This window comes from Perca flavescens, chromosome 5 (assembly GCF_004354835.1).
Source record: "Perca flavescens isolate YP-PL-M2 chromosome 5, PFLA_1.0, whole genome shotgun sequence".
NCBI lineage: Eukaryota > Metazoa > Chordata > Actinopteri > Perciformes > Percidae > Perca > Perca flavescens.
In genome coordinates, this window is record NC_041335.1 from 18195119 (window position 1) to 18215105 (window position 19987).

General features: G+C 38.1%; 3 protein-coding genes across 6 annotated transcripts; 2 read left to right on the forward strand and 1 right to left on the reverse strand.

Moving 5' to 3' along the window:
• Positions 1-288: 288 nt before the first annotated feature.
• sftpbb (surfactant protein Bb) lies at positions 289-4135 on the forward strand. 2 transcript variants are annotated; one of them, XM_028577863.1, is made up of 11 exons: positions 294-488; positions 751-782; positions 970-1044; positions 1390-1512; positions 1621-1752; positions 1860-1940; positions 2027-2210; positions 2314-2456; positions 2624-2704; positions 2908-3018; positions 3630-4135. In XM_028577863.1, the coding sequence occupies exons 1-11, from the start codon at positions 437-439 to the stop codon at positions 3666-3668; spliced, it is 1053 nt and encodes a 350-aa protein (XP_028433664.1). In that variant the 5' UTR covers positions 294-436; the 3' UTR covers positions 3669-4135. The 2 variants fall into 2 exon arrangements, with proteins under 2 accessions (XP_028433663.1, XP_028433664.1); XM_028577862.1 differs by lacking the exon at positions 751-782 and having other exon boundaries at positions 289-488.
• A 4-nt stretch (positions 4136-4139) lies between these two features.
• Positions 4140-10249, reverse strand: usp39 (ubiquitin specific peptidase 39). Of its 3 annotated transcripts, none has more exons than XM_028577859.1 (14): positions 9974-10249; positions 9224-9297; positions 8810-8888; positions 8606-8700; positions 8386-8522; positions 7830-7982; positions 7512-7737; positions 7319-7393; positions 7157-7224; positions 6803-6991; positions 5802-5944; positions 5478-5613; positions 5299-5385; positions 4140-4449 (listed from the first exon to the last, which is right to left on the reverse strand). In XM_028577859.1, exons 1-14 carry the CDS (start codon positions 10012-10014, stop codon positions 4396-4398), a joined length of 1557 nt encoding a protein of 518 aa, XP_028433660.1. In that variant the 5' UTR covers positions 10015-10249; the 3' UTR covers positions 4140-4395. The 3 variants fall into 3 exon arrangements, with proteins under 3 accessions (XP_028433660.1, XP_028433661.1, XP_028433662.1); XM_028577860.1 differs by lacking the exon at positions 9974-10249 and adding an exon at positions 9823-9955; XM_028577861.1 differs by lacking the exons at positions 9224-9297; positions 9974-10249 and adding an exon at positions 9044-9152.
• On the forward strand, positions 9821-12518 carry c5h2orf68 (chromosome 5 C2orf68 homolog). The gene is made up of 4 exons (XM_028577864.1): positions 9821-10037; positions 10783-10916; positions 11001-11146; positions 11243-12518. Exons 1-4 carry the CDS (start codon positions 9928-9930, stop codon positions 11363-11365), a joined length of 513 nt encoding a protein of 170 aa, XP_028433665.1. The 5' UTR covers positions 9821-9927; the 3' UTR covers positions 11366-12518.
• The last annotated feature ends 7469 nt before the right edge of the window (positions 12519-19987 follow it).

Below are 19987 nucleotides of genomic sequence, written 5' to 3' on the forward strand. Positions count from 1 at the left end.
CACCTGCCACTGTGATTGGGTGACCCAAGTCATCAAAGTAGAATTATTTTTCCTTTATTACAAAACAAGTGCAATAACAGAAAAAATACCAATGGTTCAGGGTTAAAAAAAAATAATATTAAAAAGGAAGGATTAAGTTCAGACAATTATAAAATGTGCATATATATATATATATATATATATGCACATTTTATAATTGTTGCATCGATGAATTTGAAGCAGACATCTCCAGATCGTGAACTAGGCCTAAATAGTTTTTTTATTTTATCAAACAACATTACATGCTACATGCTCGTCCGAAGCAGACGGTGGCGATAATGCACCTAATACGTAGTTTGCCAACTGTGGTTAAAACCTACAAAGAAGAAGAGCAGCACGGATGTTATTATAGACAAAAATCACCTGCGGCTCATATCGTTTTGTGCTTCTTCACATCATGTCAACATCTGGCTTTATCCTGGTGGTCCTCGCGGTGTCTCTGTGGCCCGGTAAGATAAACATTTACTGGCAACGACTTTAATGTCCGCATCACTGTCACCTGACTAGTCGCCATTCGTGCTGTTGTCAAAGATCAGGTTCTTATCGTCGGATTTATCACAACGTACCCTCAAAACACGTTACACCCCAATACTTCTGACAAGTGCTGAAATATATAGCATAATTATATAGTAGGCTACCTTTACCTTTTTTAAAAGCGTGTCCTTTGTCTCTTTCTCTCCCCACCACTGTCTTTTCTCTTTCTGATAAAAGGAGACTCCAGGTTCATCAAACAGAAATCTGTGGTAAAATTGTATTAGAATAATCCTAATTCTCTTTTTGCACGTATGTGTGTGTTTGTTTGAAATAGCCAATGCATTTATTAATTAAAGGTGATGTTATTGCCATATGTCACTGGGCTTTAACTGAATCAAATATTGCTGACATGATTTTTCAGGTCTAATAAATCTCACTGTGGCTTCTCTTTATTAGACATTAGCTATGTGTTCAGAGTGCAGTCAGGTCATCCAGCTGTCTGCCAACATGATTTCCAGCAGAGATACCAAGGTAAGGATGTTGGTGACCGCAGTTTCACTTTACTGACCACACACGTGCAGGGTTTGTGGAATTGGTTAAAGGGGAAACTGGCAGACACACCCAGCAGCTGGGATCCCAGTAATGTCTTTAAAAGTGAAACCTTAAAATGAGCGCTTATAATGAGGTACTTGTGCGTTGTAATCCGATTCGATGAGAGAAATTCCAATATTCTAATGTCAGGGCGTTGAAATGTGACTTTCAAAGCTTTACATTTTGTCAAGCTATTTTTCACGTGCCCGCTTTGCACTCTGCAGAGTAGATACCCAGTATTATTGCCACAACATAGACAATGCACTGACTGCTGTGCTTTTGCAGGAGACTGTATATGGAACCTTGTATGCTCTTTGCCAAAGCCTCCCAAGAGAGCAGGCATCAGAGTGTGAATCACAGGTGAAGATGTATTTGCTGAAAGTCCTGCAGCAGACACCAGGTCACCTGGTGAGTTTATTCACCTATTTAGGCTTCTTTAAAGATACATAGGGGAAAAGAATTAACACTATGGCCTTCAATGGTCACCTTTTAATGCAAGATAATGTGTTTATGTAGAAACCAGGAGAGACCTGTATGGTTTTTGGACTTTGTGTTGCCCGTAAGGAGGATGAACTGCTGAAACTTCCCCACCATGCCACCAATAAAGATGTATCCAGTTCTGCACTCAGCACAGCCACCAGCACCCATGTTAGTATGAGAAAGCAGAAGTGGCTGTTAAATGAAAGTTGAAATGAAACTTATGTTTTTTATTTCCATCTTATATATGGCCATCTTATCAGCTATCATCTCTTTAGGGGCAGTTCAACCCAGCTTGCACCCTGTGTTTGTTTATTATCAAGAAACTGGAAACCCTGTTGCCCAAGAATATGACTGAGGTAACTTTTTTTCTATCATTTTGTATAACATCAGGCACATATCCGGTACATCACATCATGTAAATATCTTCTTTTTTGCCCTGCAGGATGCTTTGATGAAGATCATGGGAGAGGTGTGTGGTCTCGTACCAGAGAGCTATAAGGACAGATGTGATGATTTTGTCGACAAATATGGCACGCAGATAGTCGAATTCCTCTTATCGTCAGCTGCACCTCACACAATATGTACTCTTTTGCACCTCTGTTTGTTCGAGGAGGAGCCTGATGCAGGTTAGTCACATGTTTATAATGAATACATTAGGCCATCGTTTGCTAATCAGTTTGACCAGAAACTCACACTTTTAACAAGTTTAACGCTCCGCTGATTTCCTAGAGTGGTTCCTCCCCTCGGATTGTGAGTCATGTCGCACGCTGGCTGTGCTGAGCCGACTTCACCTGGGTCTCAACTCTACCGAACCTCAGACTTCCTCTTTCCTCCAGTCTGTGTGTGTCCACCACCCCAATGCCATCCCCAAGGTCTGACCCTCAGCTCCCACTAACACTAAATATCCATCAGTACTCCCAACTAACACCTTCACAAATCAGTACAACTATAGAATATATGGCCTCTCCTTTTTTAGTTAAGACTAAGGAAACAAAATTTTTGTCACTTTGCATGGAAGTAACTCTTGTGCTCTTTGCAGTGTGAGGCTTTCACTAAAATCTATGGCTCCCGACTGCAAAAAGTTTTGGGAAACCAGATGGACGTTCTGCATGCTTGTGAGGTAAGAATGAGCTCTTTTACAATGACCTGTCTTACTGGAGGGACAAAAAAGATATTTCTATATCCACAAGTCTTGATTTACAACAGTATGCTGAGCCCTAGAAAATGCAATACCAATCATAAACCAAGTATAACCACTTGAACTCATGAACACACATTCTTTGGTCTGGTTCATTTTCTCGGGATCTCTCGTCTGTCCTGCAGAGAGCTGATCTGTGCGTGGCCTCCAAGAAGTTGGAGCCGCTGGGAAAGAATCGCTGTACTTGGGGGCCAAGCTACTGGTGCAAAGACATTCAAACTGCTCAGAAATGTGGTGTAAGTTAATTTTTTCTTTTTTAATTTTTTTTTTTTTTTTTTTAAATACAGCGTACAACAATGCATTAGGTTTTTCAACAAAACCGTATTTTGCCATTTGCAGCATAGGCCACCCATATCATCATGTCATTTCACAACCATTAAACCTGACCCAAGCTTTACTCAGCTACAGGACTCCCGGCTGTTCTCTTATTTTAAGTCCACTGTATCTAGCTTCTCTTTTGTAGAGATTTTAACCTATTAATTCAGGATTGTTTTCAATGTTTTGTTCCGTGATGGTGAATAAGTAAGTAAATACTGTATTTTTAGTACCAGGGGAGGCAACTACGATGGTCTGCATTGAGAGTCCAGATGCTTTATCTGCAGCATGGATGATAGGCATAAGGTTTTTCCGGGCAAAAATGACAAATCACAGCTAGAATTTACATAATTTCATTTTAGAGAAATGTTGAAAAATTTGAAATGGGTTTAAAATGCATGGAAAATCTATTTTCTTTTCTTGAAAAAGACAGACTTGGGTCCCTTCCCCCCTATGCGGACTAGTCAAAACACTGTTTAAAAGTGTGAATAATTGAATTTGTTTCACATCCTCTTTCTGTTTGCATCTGCAGAACCAGGCCTTTTGTGAGAAGTACATGTGGAAGGAGTGAACCAAACTGCCGCCCTGTGTGCACACAAAGAACTACTTCCTTTTCACAAATGTATTGCACTGATGAACTTTTATAAATGTATTGCACTTAAACTTTTTTTTACTTTTTTGGGGAATTTATCCATCTCATATCAATGAGCCATACATATTCATCATTAAATGTTCTACTTTGCATGAAGTGTCACAAACATCAGTTTCTGCAGTGATTAACAGTTTTGTGAAGCGTTATTCTGTAGATTGCTACATGTATGTTATTATGAATGTAGAAATTGCAAAGAAAAAGTTAATTATATAGAATAAGCTCTTGGTATGTATTCAAGACCATTTGGATGACTTGACTACTCAAAAAAAGCATCTGTTATCTTGTTGCAGTTCTATGATCCCTGGTGCAAATAACCACATACGCACGACAAAGTCCTAAAACTAAATTACAATCAAATGGTTTGTCATTAAAATTCAACATACAGACACGTGTCCTGGAGTTTGTTTATTTGGAAACTTCCACATAGTAAAAACGTAAAACTTTAAAAAAACAAAACTAAAAAAAAAAAAAAAAAAACATGGGAGACATTTATATTTGCTTTTTTGTGTCTATAAAGAAAAAGTCCTGATGCTCTTTTGCCCCTCATTTCTATATTCTGTTATTTTCAATCACTTAAATACCCCATTAATTTCCAAACTGATGACAACACTTCTTGCCATTCACACAGAGGAAAATGCTGCCTCACTTACACCCCTGTGTGGTGGTTTGTGCCATTGTCACTGCCTTGTCTCTTCCAGATCTAAGAGAGAGAAAAAAAAAAAGCACAATGTTACCTTCAAAGACTATTTCTTTCTTAATGATTTAAAACTGCAATCTGGTATGAAAAATTATTCAACTGATAACAGGTTTTTGAAAGCTGCGGTATCTTTATACTGAAACTCCTAATACTTTGTCCTAATAATCTGTATCATTAACTTTTACAAATCAGTCCTCCACTGTGTACATCAGCAAAATCACCACTTCTACACCAGATACATTAAATTCTCTGCAGCAGCGCTTCAAGGAGGCATGATCTAGTTCCTTTATTTGATAAAAATGAAGATGTATTTACATTACTCATTTATGAGTGATATATATTTATCTTTACAAAAAGGCCATCGCACAACAGTAACATTCATTTATGTAAAGAACAATAATGATTTGATTTTATGTTTTAGGGCTGGGCAAGTTAACGTATTATCTTGTTAACGTCAACAATTATCGCGCATTAACGCAGTTTTTATCATTTCTTTTATTATTGTAAAAGTCTGTTGCTCACAGGCTTTTATTTTGTAAAAGTCTGTTGCTGACTGCTGCCGTGCTTACAGGAACCGGAAAAGAAAATAATTAGCGGATAAACAAACCAAACATGGAGAAGGGTACGGAACTTTTACATCGCCATTTTCCTTTTAAAGTTCTTCCAGATGGCGCATGTTAAGAGTAATACTGTCTATTTATTTTTTCATATCACTACTATTACTCCCAAGCATTACAAGTTAAACGCACCTTAGTCTATCACATTATCAGAAGCTGCAACTGTCTGTACTGTAGCTTTGCCTTTAAAAATGTAACATTTTACAACATGAACAGAATAAGCTGGAGGACTTGCCTGGATGTAGGCCTCCGACAGCGTAATCATCTGGGGGAGAATGTCGGTCACCTGCAGGTCCTGCATCTCATACCACTTCCCAGTTCCCTGATTAACACAAAGATTATTTGATGCATTTTTGGGGTAGTTTGTACCAATGCCACCAGAAATCATTTCAGAAATATCTGGCTGCAACCTACGTGATGCAGAACATGTATTCTGTATGCTCCCTCGGTGGGTTTCCCATCATGCACTACGTTGGCGACCAGGTCATACGTTGTGTTTTTCTCTGTAACTTGCGCTTCTTCTGTCAAGTACTCACGAAGGTCTACATTCCTGTTGAGGCAAATACAGAGCGACAACATGAACAAGTGCATATACTGGAGGACAAAATGACATCACTTCTCACAAGAGTTACATTATAACAACCATTCATTACTATTATCAGAAACCACTTTATGGTTTGGTCAAAAACTTTGATCAATGCTACATATTTCGTCTTATGGTGTATGAACAGCACTTACGTGATGGGGAAGTTGACAATTGTGGGATTCTTTTCCACAAAGAAGTTGTTCTTGGTGAATCTTTTGATGCAAAAGACGAGGTACGGAGGCAGTTTGGTCAGCTGGAACCTTTTGAGAAAATTCTCTTTGTAGGTTTTGTACTCCTGAATAAAAAAATTAGATGGGAAAGCATGCACAGATATTTAGAGTGCTCAATACAGGAAAAAAATGGAAAGTGGATGGCACAGATTTAACGCGAGGCTAATAGCAAATTGTGGGGCAACAGGCAAAGTATGGTTGTCGTAATTTGCTGGTAGATGGCAGAAGTTAGGATTTCTTTTAAAGAAGATAGTAACTGTGGTCACCATGAACAAGGTAGATTAAGAAAAACTTGGAAGTACATGCCTCAGTGCCAACAAGCCGCGAGATATTGTCATACACCAAACCGCTGGTAAGAATGATCAGATCTAACGTGGAGTGGTTCTCCAGAAGGAAAATGTCTAACTGCTGGCTTGTCAGAGAAGAACCTTCTTTAGCTTCCTGTGTGTGTTATCCAGGAAAGGTACCGGGCAAGAACAGACTTTCAGGATCTCAAGCATCTTTCTGAGAGGATTACCAAACATCAAAAGCAGCAGGACAATGTGGTAAAATTGAGCTTGTTTGCCAGAGGAAACACAGCAACTGACAGTGCATACAAATGCGGAATAACAGCATATTGAGGAGAACAGGTTTGTGACCAGTCTTGTTGAACTGTGTGGGAAATGTGACATGGCACATTATGTCAAATTGTGTAATTTTCTTGTTTTGCACCTGTTCAAAGTAGTTGTTGCCCCACCATTATCCACCCTAAAAAAACGCCACTGGCTTTGAATATGTCAGAAATGTAATCAACCAGTTTTGGGCGAAAAATCTTTATCAACACCAAGGCTTTTCCGTTAAAAGTACTGCTTTGTAATATTGCTTTAAGTCATTTTTCCTCAATTTTATTATATTTTGCTTGTTACATTTGAGACAATTGGTACCTTCTCTGTGTTGCCATTGAACTTGCCCAGGATGTTGAAGAGGGGGACCTGTGGGATAATAAGCTGCTCCTTCTCATCCTTGTACAGTGGAGCTGTTGGGAGGTCAAGGGTTAGAAAAAGGAAGGTGGACTCAGACATCTGCTCCTGGTACTCCTCTGTCACGAGCAATGCCTCTTTCTCCTCCGGAGTCTGGGGAATTTAAAAGAAGAAGCCTTTGTTAAGGTATTACTATCTGCAAAACTGGTAAGATCATTTAAATTAACATTTTTGAATAACCCTGAGCTATTCTATTCGTAAAATAATTCATATTCCAGATGTCAATTTATTATTTTATAACACAGGCAGGAAACTCACCAAGTCTGGGTGTGGAAGTTTCTTGGAGAAGATCCGCATGGAGCCTTGAAACGCTTTAGCAATGATTGCTTTGAGGGCAGAAAGACAAATGAGGACATCATTTAATTTACATTTTTCTAACAATAAATGATATATGAAACAAACTTTGATTTCCCTACTCACATGATTTTTTCTTTGTGCCTCCAAGAGCACCATGCAGAGCATTCAAGAACCACGTCATGAAGTCCACAGCATCTCCTGCAGAACAGAAAACAATGACTCAGCATCACAACATAGTCTCTAAAGAGCAGCATGTGTTAAGATCTGCAATGTGTAGCATAGTACAGCACTACAATTTCTGGCAACTAAAGCTTACCTTGCTTGGTAATTTGGAAGTTCTTCTTGCTGCACAGCACCACAGCCTGCAGCATCTCATGTGGTGACACATGAGCTTTGAAGTTTCTCGGATTCCAAAGTTTGCGCATCAGTTCACCAAACCTCTGCACCAAGAGGAACATAATGTCCCCCGGTGGCCTACGGATTCCCCTGTAGTTTTCCTCCTCCAGGAAGTAGTTTCGCAACGGTGGAACATTGGAAAAAGCCTAGGAAGAAGAGGCAAACATGAAATGGTCGGGATTCTTTAAAACCTTTATGACCAAGTGCGGAGAAGGTTCACCGTGGGAGTTCATCATACCTGTAACACCACATTGGCGTAGTCATTGGCTTTGATGTTGTTGAGCCCTACAATGCCTGGCAGGTAGGTCGTACCATCATAGGCTCGGTACAGTTTACCCTGCTTGTCCAGCCCCGCAATGTGCTGCTTGGTGAAAGTTGGTTTTAGCACATACTGCGGAGAAAGTGAGAAAGTGTCAGATTACCAACACAAAAGTACAGTTTGCAGTGGAGTATTTTTATGCAGAACCTCAATATTGACAATGTGATACTGAATATGACCTGTGATGCTTTAAAACAGCATAACTAATGCTGTGTCAGACAAAACATTTGAATATTGGATAAATTGACTGTGGTGCAACCTTTAAAACAGGATCAGATGGCCTTTAAAATATATCCTGATACAACATTCTCAACTACAAACTATAGCTAGTATAGTGGTTATTAACCCTTTCAGCTCTACCCATAACAACATGCAGCGTGAGATTTAAGTTGTTTTTCTTTTTTTAAAGGAGGGTTCTGAACATAAAAATGAATTAAACATTTGCAATCAAAAATAAAATGATGACTTTACTTACCGTGATATCTTCTAGTGAAGAGTCAATGATCTCGTAGTTGTCTGGCAGACAGTAAAACTTAAGTGTGTGCAGATTCAGGAACACATGATGGGTAAACTGCACACTGTGAGTGTAAGCATGGGACTTCAAACCTCTACCTACAAGAACAAATACATAAATAAATCAGTCGATGTACAAGAAGGTGTTTGATGCCTGGTTAAATGTCAGATAATTCACCTACCTTGAAAGTATTTCCCACATATAAGGCAGGCATAGACATTGATATGGGAGAGAGAGATTGAGCAGAGTTTCTCAAAGTCGAAGTCCAGCACACTCCTAATGGATAAACCAGACAAGACTGTGAATCAGCTGCAGAGCTATAGGGGAGGACAGAGCTAACTAACTTTTAGCAATAACATTAGCTATGCACATTTAACAATCTTGCCTGTTTATGGTGTCAAGGTAAGGACAGTGGCGGCTTCTTCGGTCTTCTAGTACACGTCCTCTGCCCATTTTGGCTGGCACTGCAAAATGAAGTAAAACAACGAGATTGTGTTCAATTAGCCAAATGTAAGCTAGCTAATGTTATACATGCTAGCTGACCTAGCATTTAGCGATAGCTAGGTTGTTAGGAGATAATGGATTTGAAACAGAGTGAATTTGAAGGGTGGTAAATTACATTTGTTTAAGCCAGTTCAAATTACACCGTAGTGGTAGCTACTTGTTGATCTGCCTGTGTGTGACTGGTCCGACATGTGAATAAAATCCCACGCACTTTCATCTGGCTTCTACAAGTAGCATTGGTTAGCTCTATGTGATTAGCTAACGTCGCACACACGTTAGAAGTAAACAAACGTACCTCTGTCTTCGTTGTCATCATCGTCCACTTCAACCTCTCTTTCTCGTTTCAGAGAAACCATCGTAACACTAAGCCTGTGATTGTATTGTCAAAACAACGGAGAAGGCACAACTTTATTTCAAAGAGATGAATGAGTCAAGGACCGTGCGCGTCGAAACTCGCGGTGGTAATATACGTTCGTGTCGCGCAAATACAAACAGCAGGCTAAAAACTAGCCCGGAGTTTGAAGCCATCTACATCGATCATTGAGCTGCTCGATTCAAGTTTAAATTTCAAGTTATTTGTTGTCAGGATGCACGACAAATACAGAAGCAGTCACTGTCACTGTAAATCTTGGGTCTCAGGCTCCCTCCAACAATGCTAATTAAATTAAAATAAAACGAGATGAGAACCTACATAAAGTAGTGCAAGTTAAAATATAGGTATACATATACATAATGTAATGTGAAATAAGTTAATGTAAATGTGTGGAAGACAGTAATTGTAAATTAATAAGCTTAACGTAAACATGAATGTAGTTTTTTTTTTTTTTAAAGTATAATTTCTAGCTATTGTTAAGTTGTAAACTCCGGGAGTGTTACATTTGGACAACAACTTACCAAGCTAGCATGTAGCTTTTTGTCACTACTTTCGATGGATATGAGACCAATCATTAGCGTCATTAGCTCACAGATACTGTCACCGCATTTAAGCTGTTTGTTAAAATGGACATGTTAAGAGACGAAGAAGTGCATGAGCTGAAATACAAACCTGGGGGCCGCTTGGATATGAGCCATGGCTTCCTGCACCATATCCGGAGGAACCAGATTGCTAGGTTATTTCCTCAACTAGCTACCGTTAGCTAATGCTAGTAGCTAGCCTACAAGCTAGTTCACAATATCTAGAGCTGCAACCACACATTTCTTTTTATAGAAGTCAATCTGGTGGTAAGGGAAGGTTCAGTTGCAGGGCAGGTACAAATATATGCAGCTTCTTCTACGTTAAAAATGAAAATATAAAGAAAGGTCGCACAGGCCCAATGGCCAAAGTTATCATTTGTTTAGGATACTGCTGGAAGCAAACAACCTAACGCACCTTTTACATCATATTATATTTGTATGGGTGTGTAATGTATGACCTCAAGACATTAAAACATTGGCCTTTGTTGCTCATTGACACAACATAGAAATGCAGAGGAAAATGCATTTGAGAATGCCACAATTCATTTGTCTCTGAAATGCATTTCACTAAAGCAAATGTATATAAGAAATAATTTATTTATATACTTAAAAAAAAAAACGTTACTTTCTTGAAGGTAGAACAATAGTTGAAGTAAAGCAACTTTAGACTTGTTAATATATATATATATATATATATATATATATATATATATATATAATATATATATATTTTTAGGAACAGGATTCATTCATCCTTATACAAACTACAGTAAAACAAGAACAATATTGCTGTAGTTTAACTAAGGTCAGCGATATGCTGCAATGCATGTTTTGAAACGCATATGGTATATTGTACATTTCCAAGCAATAACAAAATGTTTAAATTATTGTCTCTTCAAGGGATGACTATGATAAAGAGGTGAAGCAAGCCAAAGAGGTCAAGCAAGCTAAAGAGCTTCAGCGGCGGAGGCACACCACAACCCCTAGACGACCCCGTCGACCTGATATTCAAGTGTATCATCCTCGACGCAGACGTAAGTTTGATACGCTTTGTTGTTGTGTTTTTTTGTCGACACTAAATCCAGTAAAGAATATGCATGTGTTTGCTAATTTCCCAGATGGATCAGAGCCGGGGGCCAGTGCTGAGGCTGAAGAGTCTAATGAGAGTGGGTCGAGCACAGAGACGGAGACCCATGGTACTGAACTCTTCTGGCTCGACTATCAGGCAGACTCTGGTACCATTACCTCCTTCCTTGTGCACAAGGTTAATGCAGATCCCTTTGACTGATATTTCTGACTCTTTGACCTATTTTACTTTGCCTTGGTCTTAATTCCCCTCATGATCTTTCTGTTTTTAAAGGAGGATAATCCTGAGAAGGTGGTGGAACGTGTCACAGAGAACAATATCTTAGATTCAGCCATGAGGGCAGCTCTAGAGGCTCGAATTCGAAAGGAAATTGACAAAAGACGAGACAAACGCTGAGTGATATTCTCAAATAGTAGATTATGATGATAGAGGGGCTACACGCAAAGAGGAGCAAGACTTCATTTGCAGTTCTACACTCCTAGAAAGCATCAATGCCGTTGACAGTGTAAAAGGAGGACTCTGGGATCATGAACAGTGACTGTCAGCAGAGATCCAACTTGATGAGCTACAAATAATCCGTCTTCTGTTTTCTAAGGAGAAGGAACAGCACTTATCAAAGACAGTATAGTTGGGAGTTGACTGTCATGTTTACTACATTTTACTCACCATGGATTGTTACCTCATACCCTCATTCATAACTTTAAGGACACGTGAGAGAGCACTGTTAACCATCCTCCTCTGTTGAACATGTCCTGTGTTTCTTGTGTTTACAAAGATCTAGTTTTTTTATGAACAAGATTTTGACTTTTTTTGGAAAAATGCTGTGAAGGGAACATCAGTCTATCAGCGATTCTATGTTTAGAAATGTGAGAATTTAGTTTGGTTTCTTTTTGAGTTGGAGTTTGTGGATGTCCATGATGTGTTTGTGTGGAAACTGTGTTTCATTGTTTTCAGTATTATAATTTATTTTGGATTGTTGAAATACTTTTATTTTTGATACTGTAATATTTTGAGGACACAACTCAGTATATGTATGAAATGACATATATATATATATATATACATATATATATATATAAAGGCATTTATGACTGTCCAACTGTGTCATAAAATGATATGCTGTAAAAACACTCAAATATGTGGGGTGGAACTACTTCTATCCTGAAATATACATATTGGTGGGAATATAGAACTGAAAAATACTTACTAAAGAACGGCAAAATACTGTATCAATTTAAACTGAGTGATCGAAGTGTTTCACATCATGTCCTCAGCAGGTGGCAGTATGAATCAGCTTTTCAGACTGCACGCCACCTTCTGTGTCTAAACTTTTTTTTTTTAATCATAAGTCAAATTGGATTTTTGTCCATAAGCAGTGGATAGAATACAAGACAAATAGCCAAACTGTAATTTTCTATACACAAGAAATGAACAGCTATTCTCAATCCTTCTGAAATGTCACTTCTGTGGGCAAGGACACTTCAGGTACTACTTGCTGAACTTGCATCACTACTCAAAAGGTAGAAATAAACTGGAGAGCTAAACCTTGGATTTCCAGGGTGACTGGTGTATAATATCATATAATACTGGTGGGTGCTTGTCTGATAAAGAGGCCTGTTTTGGTATCAGCCATTTTCATTTCTTTTACCACCCTTCAACCTGGCGGACTAGTTTTTGGCCTGTTTTTCCTGCTAAGACAAACCCAGCAAGTTAGAATCAGCCAGGCGCTTTGAAACCTACACACCTACAACAACATTGATGTAAAGAAGAGGTATTTATATGGCCCTGGGACGCACCTAGAGAAAAAAAATTGTGTTCTTAAAAAGCATAGCATTCCCCTTTTCATCAGATACCAGTATTAGTGTACAGGTTTAATGTATTGCTTTCCCATTCATCCTCACATAAATAGACAAATTCCTCCCATCCCCATGCTGAAAAGCAGATACAAAGTTCCACGACCATGCCCTGGCTGTGGAAAAAAACATAGTTTAGTTAACATTTCGACAGACAAGCTGTTGATCCGCACCAAAGTAGGAGCTTAATTCATTGTTTTCATTAATGCATAAAAATATGCAAACTTCATCCTCTGCCCACATGGCGGGCCAAGTCTCCACAGTGTTATGCAAAGTCTAGTCATGGTGGATTGGTCTCTGCTATGCTATTGGTGAAACAGAGACACTCCCCAATAGATTGTTGACGCCCTTCTCCAGCTCACTTTTCATCTTCCAGTCAGCATGTGACTGAAGTTATGTCACCTATTCCACTGCTCGCCAGATTATCTCCAGTTTCACCATTTGTCAGTTGGCTGAAAATGATCCAATCACAACTCACACCTTCCCCTCTTTGTGCATCTTTACATTATATAAAACACAAAAACCAGTCGGTGCAGTTATTAGCCTGCAGGAAACACTTTGTTGTTTTAAATGCATGAAAATATGCAATTTACTGAGGTACCTGTTGTGACAGGCAGGCTGGCAGGTATGTTTGTATGAAATATGTGAGAATATCTGCCTCAACAGTGGATACTCAAACAGCTTCCATCTTATCATGGCCTCCATCACATTGTTAGTGATGACTTATTTATACTTATTTATTTATTTATGGAGGTACTAAACTTCAATAGTTATGTAAATATTGTAAACAAAGCTCCATTGTTAAACACAAAAGTACACAATATCAGTCGCCCCTTTCTCTGTATCTTGGTTAATGGAGTTGTGTTTTCTTAGTAGGCAGAACGTGTAGCCTATATTAACATTCTGTTTTTATTCTCTTTTATTTGTTTGACCAAAATGGTGACATTCCAGGGTCAGGGGCCAGTTTTCCTCATCATCCCGCAATGTCTCTTGATTTCTCTATAGTTTTGACTGCAACTAAACTGAAATAAACTACTTTAATATGCTCATGATAATCTAGTGTAACAAAACACACACATTTGGGAGTTTGTAATAGGATCAACACGTCTACCGCACATTCATATTTTGGACCATTTTTTTTTAAGTGGCTTTTAAACTTACACAAGTAGTCTCAAAGACGGATGTTATGTAACATTCTGTAGAATTTAGGCTGGGCTGGGTTCAATGACACATTGAGTCTAAAACAACTTTAATAACAGTCTAGATCTGGCTACTTAAAACGCAGTTGCATTGCGTCAACACTGACGATGGCAGGTTGATTCAAAGGTGCATATATGTAATCTGATGACGTACCTTTGTAACCATCAAAACAGAAGATATGAAGATAAGGTGTTATTACTCAATAACCAAATCACACAACATATCCAGAGTTAAGAAAGTCAGAACTATTGGCTGAACATAGGCTACATAACATGCAGATGGTTCAGGTTAATGTTATATTTCATATTTTACATTTTTAAAACATGTAGGCTGTGCAATAAGGCAGTATGAATACAAAATAGTTTGCATAAAAACAGGACTATACTTAACAAATTTGCATTTCACATTAGACTATAAAAATACTTAAGTACAGTAAAAGCAAATTCATATACCGTTTATACCCAGTGTAAAAACACTACAAATTGAAAGACAAGCTATGAAAAAACAGTTTAGAAAACATTGTTTCCTTCCTCCTATTTGGTGCTGAATCAGGAAAAAGCACAAACATAAACCTGCTAAAGTCAAATGTTAATTTTGAGAATGACTGCTGAACCAACATCAGTTTAAGGGCACCAATGTTAACAATTTGGAGTGAAATTGAGTAGTTTATCACATGCAAAAAAAGAGCAATGTGTGGCTGTGTACTTTCCTGCAAAAGTACAGTAAAGCAACAGCAAGCTCCCACAGATATTGCATCAGCTGTCACCCAATCCTTACAAGTCTACTGACCTTAACTAAACAGCTGACCTGTTTCTGCTCTCTACACTGTTGGGCTCAAATGGTGTGTGTTGGCAGTGAGAAAATTAAAGACATTTTATCTTTCAGTCTGCAACAATATTTTTTATATTGTCCCACTGTCATGCTCTGTTTAGGCGTATATAGCACTTTGTTTTGTCTCAGATGTGAGCAGAGTACAAGTGGTGTCCTCTGAGCTATTTGTTGTGGGAAGAATTTTCTGTCTAGAAAAAAAAGAATTTGTTTAGGAGAAATAATATAAACTTGTATCAAAGATGTATGTGCCACAAAAAGGTACCTTTTTTAACATCAATCCAAAACATTGTAATAGTGCAGATCTTGTGCGCATGTAAAAGTGTGATGCTTTGTCAGCTTGTCATTGCCTCACACAGTGAGGGTAGTCTAATGCTCTCCAAGTACAGTTTCCCAAAATTTTATTAAACCCACCCAGGACATTTCAGCTGCAACAGCCTCCATTACTGCTGCGATACTGGTGCAGTAGTGAATGGTCTTGCCCATTCAAGGCTGTGGGAGTGTAACCCCCCATCATTCAGAGATAAATATAGACGTTTGACGGAGCCAATGTGGTCGTGGAAATGCACAGCTGCTGTAGTCCCACTGCACATAGGACTTGAGGTCTGAATTTGATGATGTTACTTGAGCATGAATACTACTCATAGCTTGATATAGTGTAACTGTAGTGATGTAGTTACTTTGTAAAATGATCTGGGCCGGCTCTTCTAGACATTATTCATAATGCCAGCTTGTAGATGTAGGCTATTTAGAGTTTGTAATTCAACCTCCAAAACTTTTATACACCTTCACATTTACCTTATAACATACAAAACATAAAGTTGTATATCAACACCTTCCATTAACTTCCTTTCATGAATAATACAACCAAAGTAAGCATGTTTTATCCAAGTGTTGCCATAGGCGGCAAAAGTACCTGAAATGTAAGTATGCAAGTCTCCTTAACACCAAAACTCTTATTCACATGGGCAGACCACAAAATCATTAATTCATTAATTAATTAATTATTTAAGCAGTAATGAGTTCAGTCTAACTCATTACTGCTGAGTTAGACTGAATTTTAATAATGCGCGTTACTATTGGAAGATATCTTCATTGTTTAAACTGCTAAAGTAAACATACTGTAGCTTTGAATCCTGTTGGAACTAAGCAAACCAGTTCAAATTACATAACATTAGCAAAATGTACCTAAAAGTATACAAGCATGTGAGAAATTTATGTTGGGGTTAAGAAGGGCTGCAACATGTTCTTTTTTTAAAGGTCAAGCCGTATCTTGAATTAGCTGCAGGACTTTAAGGGTTTGATCATGTGGGCCAGAAAGCCATACAGTGCAAATTAAAGGTCCCATGACATGGTGCTCTTTGGATGCTTTTATATAGACCTTAGTGGTCCCCTAATACTGTATCTGAAATCTCTTTCCCAGACTTAGAGCCACTAGAGCCAGTCCCACAATGAGCTTTCCTTAGTATGTGCCATGTCTGTAGCTATTGAGGAGGAGAGAGGGGGGCAAGGTGGAGGGTGGGGGTGTGGCCTTGACCAACTGCCACTTTGCTTGTTTGAAAGCCATGATGTCTCTCTCTCATGGGTGGGCCTAATTCTCTGGGCGGGCGAAGCGGAGAAAGGGGAGGTAACCTTGCTCCTTATGACCTCATAAGGAGAAGATTCCAGATCGGCTCATCTGAGCTTTCATTTTCTCAAAGGCAGAGCAGGATACCCAGGGCTCGGTTTACACCTATCACCATTTCTAGCCACTGGAGGACCATAGGCAGGCTGGGGGAAGCATATTAATGTTAAAAAACCTCATAAAGTAAAATTTTCATGCCATGGGACCTTTAATAAAACGCATGATTATATCTTCATCATGCGTTTTATTAATTTGCACTGTCCCCTTCTTATATAAACTGAAGAAAATTGAATTAAGACGGCAGCAGCTCGCTAAATGTCTAAAGTCCTTTTCTAAACTTCTTTGCTTTACACTTTCTCAGCTTAGTGTTGACAAACTGCTTTATCTCACTTTGCCATTTGCTCCATTTCCTGCTTCCACAGTTACAGTATTGTTTTGTTAAATAAATATTTGCTTACACCAGAACCAAGGCCTCCATGAGCCCTTTGTGTTTAGGTTACAGTGTCAAAGGGCCAAATGTTTTTGCTGAAATACTGAGAACTACAAATGGCCATAGTCACAAAGTACGCATTTCTGCCCTGTATCTAATCAATTCAAGAGCCACTTGATAAAGGTCACTCAAGTCACTGTTCCGTTGTCCCTGTTCCTAATTATTAACAATGCAAAGTTTGGAATCCTTAAAGTAAATAGTTAACTACACTTTTAAAGAGAATGTCTTGAACAAATTTGAACCAAATTACAATTACCATTGTCTGCTGGCATCTGCTGCTGCATCTGAAGCTTAGCTTGGTATGTAACTGGCCAACAAAAATACACGTTTGGGATAATATGATTCTTTATTGACTACAAGTCCTTCAGGGAAATGCGTTGGACAGTCAGTTAAAGCTCCTTTTCTTTTTTCTTTTTTAAAGAAAATGTGTTCAGAGAAAACATTTATATAGCAGAAAATAACATGCTGATTCAACTCAGGTTTTAATTTTGAAAATCAATAAATTACAAAATCTGAAGGTATATCATTATAGACCAAAGTGTTGGCTGTTCAGCAATGTACTGGTGCAACCTCCTCATTTTGTATTTTTTTCAAAAAATAGATGTTTTTCCAGTTATTACTTTGTTTTTGTCAACACCGTCAGACACAATAAAAAGCATATTATGTTTTATTTATTTGGTCTAATATGTATTTAGAGTTTTTAAATCATTATCTGGCATTTGTAGTAGCCTACACAGATATGCTGTTAAATGTTGAATATTCACTTTTGTTCATTTTTTATACTGTTTCACGTGTACTCCTTTAAAAGATCTAACATCATACAACGTTTACTTTAAGCCTAAATAGAAAAAAATAATGTTTTTTTATTTAACAAACTTATATTTGTATTAAAAGAGACTTTTACTTTAATAACTCAACGGCACTGAAGAAACATATTGTAAGCATATTCATTTAAAACAAATAAAACTCCCTCTGATGGTGGTGACTTTAAAACTGACGGTGGTGACACTAATCTGGTAACAGTGGCCTCATAACAACTAACAATTCCAAAATGTATACCACACAAGATGGCTTCTTGCTTAACAACTTCATTTAACTATTGGGTCCAAAAAATAACAATCCTGAGCATGCATATCATGTGAAAGAGTAGGTTTTTGTCACCACCGTCAGACATCACCACCGTCAGGTTTATTGTGACGTACAGTCTGACGGTGGTGACAAAAACCTCCAAATGGTCCTTAACAGAGGCTAGAATATAATTGTTGATCACAATAAATACGGGCTCACGGCTGTGGTTTGGCCGCAGCCTCGAGGCCGAACCACAGCTGTGAGGATATCCACAAAAACCTGACGGTGGTGACAAAAACCTACTCTTTCACATGATATGCATGAGTTGTTTACATTATCCATTTTGTTTCCCCTCTATTGCTAGTTACTTCAGACCTCTTCTTAAAAAGTATACATTTATGTCATAATCTAATCTAATATTTTTTTTTATACAAAAGAGACGCTGTTTACATGTTATGGTGGCGACAGTAGCCTAAGTTTAAGAGAAAATAGCAAATTTAAGGGAGCTTGAGTGATCTTGACGCATGCAGTAGAGCTGAAGGCATAGACAGTATATAAGGTTTGAAAATGGGGTCCTCAGGTATGTAGTTGACATTTTAGTGTCCTGACTTTATTGCTTTTTATAAATATCTGACGGTGACGAATATGTGGGACACATTTTGAGCAACCACAAAATAATAGAAAATTTTGTTAAAAACTCACTGTTTGTAGTTTTTAAAACATATTACAATGTACTATTTCATGTGGTAAAGATATTATTCAATTCAATTATTACTTTTTGTTTTTTAATCAAGTTGAAATGATTATCTCCTATCCGAGGACAACTGATTTTGTAGGCAATGGGCCAGCAAATAATCATTAAATTAATCAAAATTAAAAATAAAACTATAAAAGAACCTTACATATGTGCAAAGGAACCCTTAATTATAACCGTGATTCTTTTTATTCATGAAAATGTTATTAATTTCCAACAGAATTGGCACTTTTCTTAGTGGGAAAGGTTTTTGCCAAAGTGTCAAGAATCACAAACCATTTGTTAACCTGCTTGAAAATTTCATGATATAAATCACTAATATTAAACAATATTTGACATAAGTAATGTGACGAAAAGAAGATTAAAATGTGTAATAATGTAATCAATGTGTGCTTTGAATGCTGGCCTGTTGGTGTTACACAAAGAGCATAACGGCTGACTTATTTGTTGGAAGCAGGGTCTGGGCCTAATCTCAGAAGGTGGATGTTGATTAAAAAGGGCTGTTAGTAGTGGGGGTGATAATAAATTATGCTCAGGATGCCGATACAGAGTGATGTCAGTGCTACTGCAGTACGTACTCTAGACACATGAAACCTTTTCTAAATTGTGTCTCAGTTGTACTTTAAGTAAGTTTTTCAGGGTGTTCATCCTGGAAAAACAACTAAATACACAATGATGCTTGGTGTCAAAGAAAGCTGGAGATTGACTGGTGAAGGCGGGATAGGTTAAAAAACCCGGAAAACAACCTCAGCTTTCACAATACAAATACCTTAACACTAATTTAAAAGGAAAGGCCAGCACCTGCTTCGAAAGCTGAGGTAGCTGGATGTGCCGTTACTCTCCAAGAGCTATCTGTCACACTAAAAGTATTCTGACCTTTTCATTAGGTTCAGGCAGCTGTCAGAGGCCAATATGGGTTGTCGGCTTGGGGTCAAACACTGCACAGGAATGTACCATGTCCAGGAGCAAGAGGCTTATCCTACACACAACTATGAACCTTGAACTACTTACCTCTGTCAAGAAGTGATGGGCGAAGCTACTTTGAAAGCAAGCTACCAATTACTTCAGACTGGAAGGAGTTGAGATACAGCAAAGCTAGGGAGAAATCTATAGTGTGGTTGACTAAAGCTACTTAAAAAAAAAAAGTGGTTCAAACTACTTGTCACATGCCAGCAGGAGTTGCCACTCAATGAAGTTTATT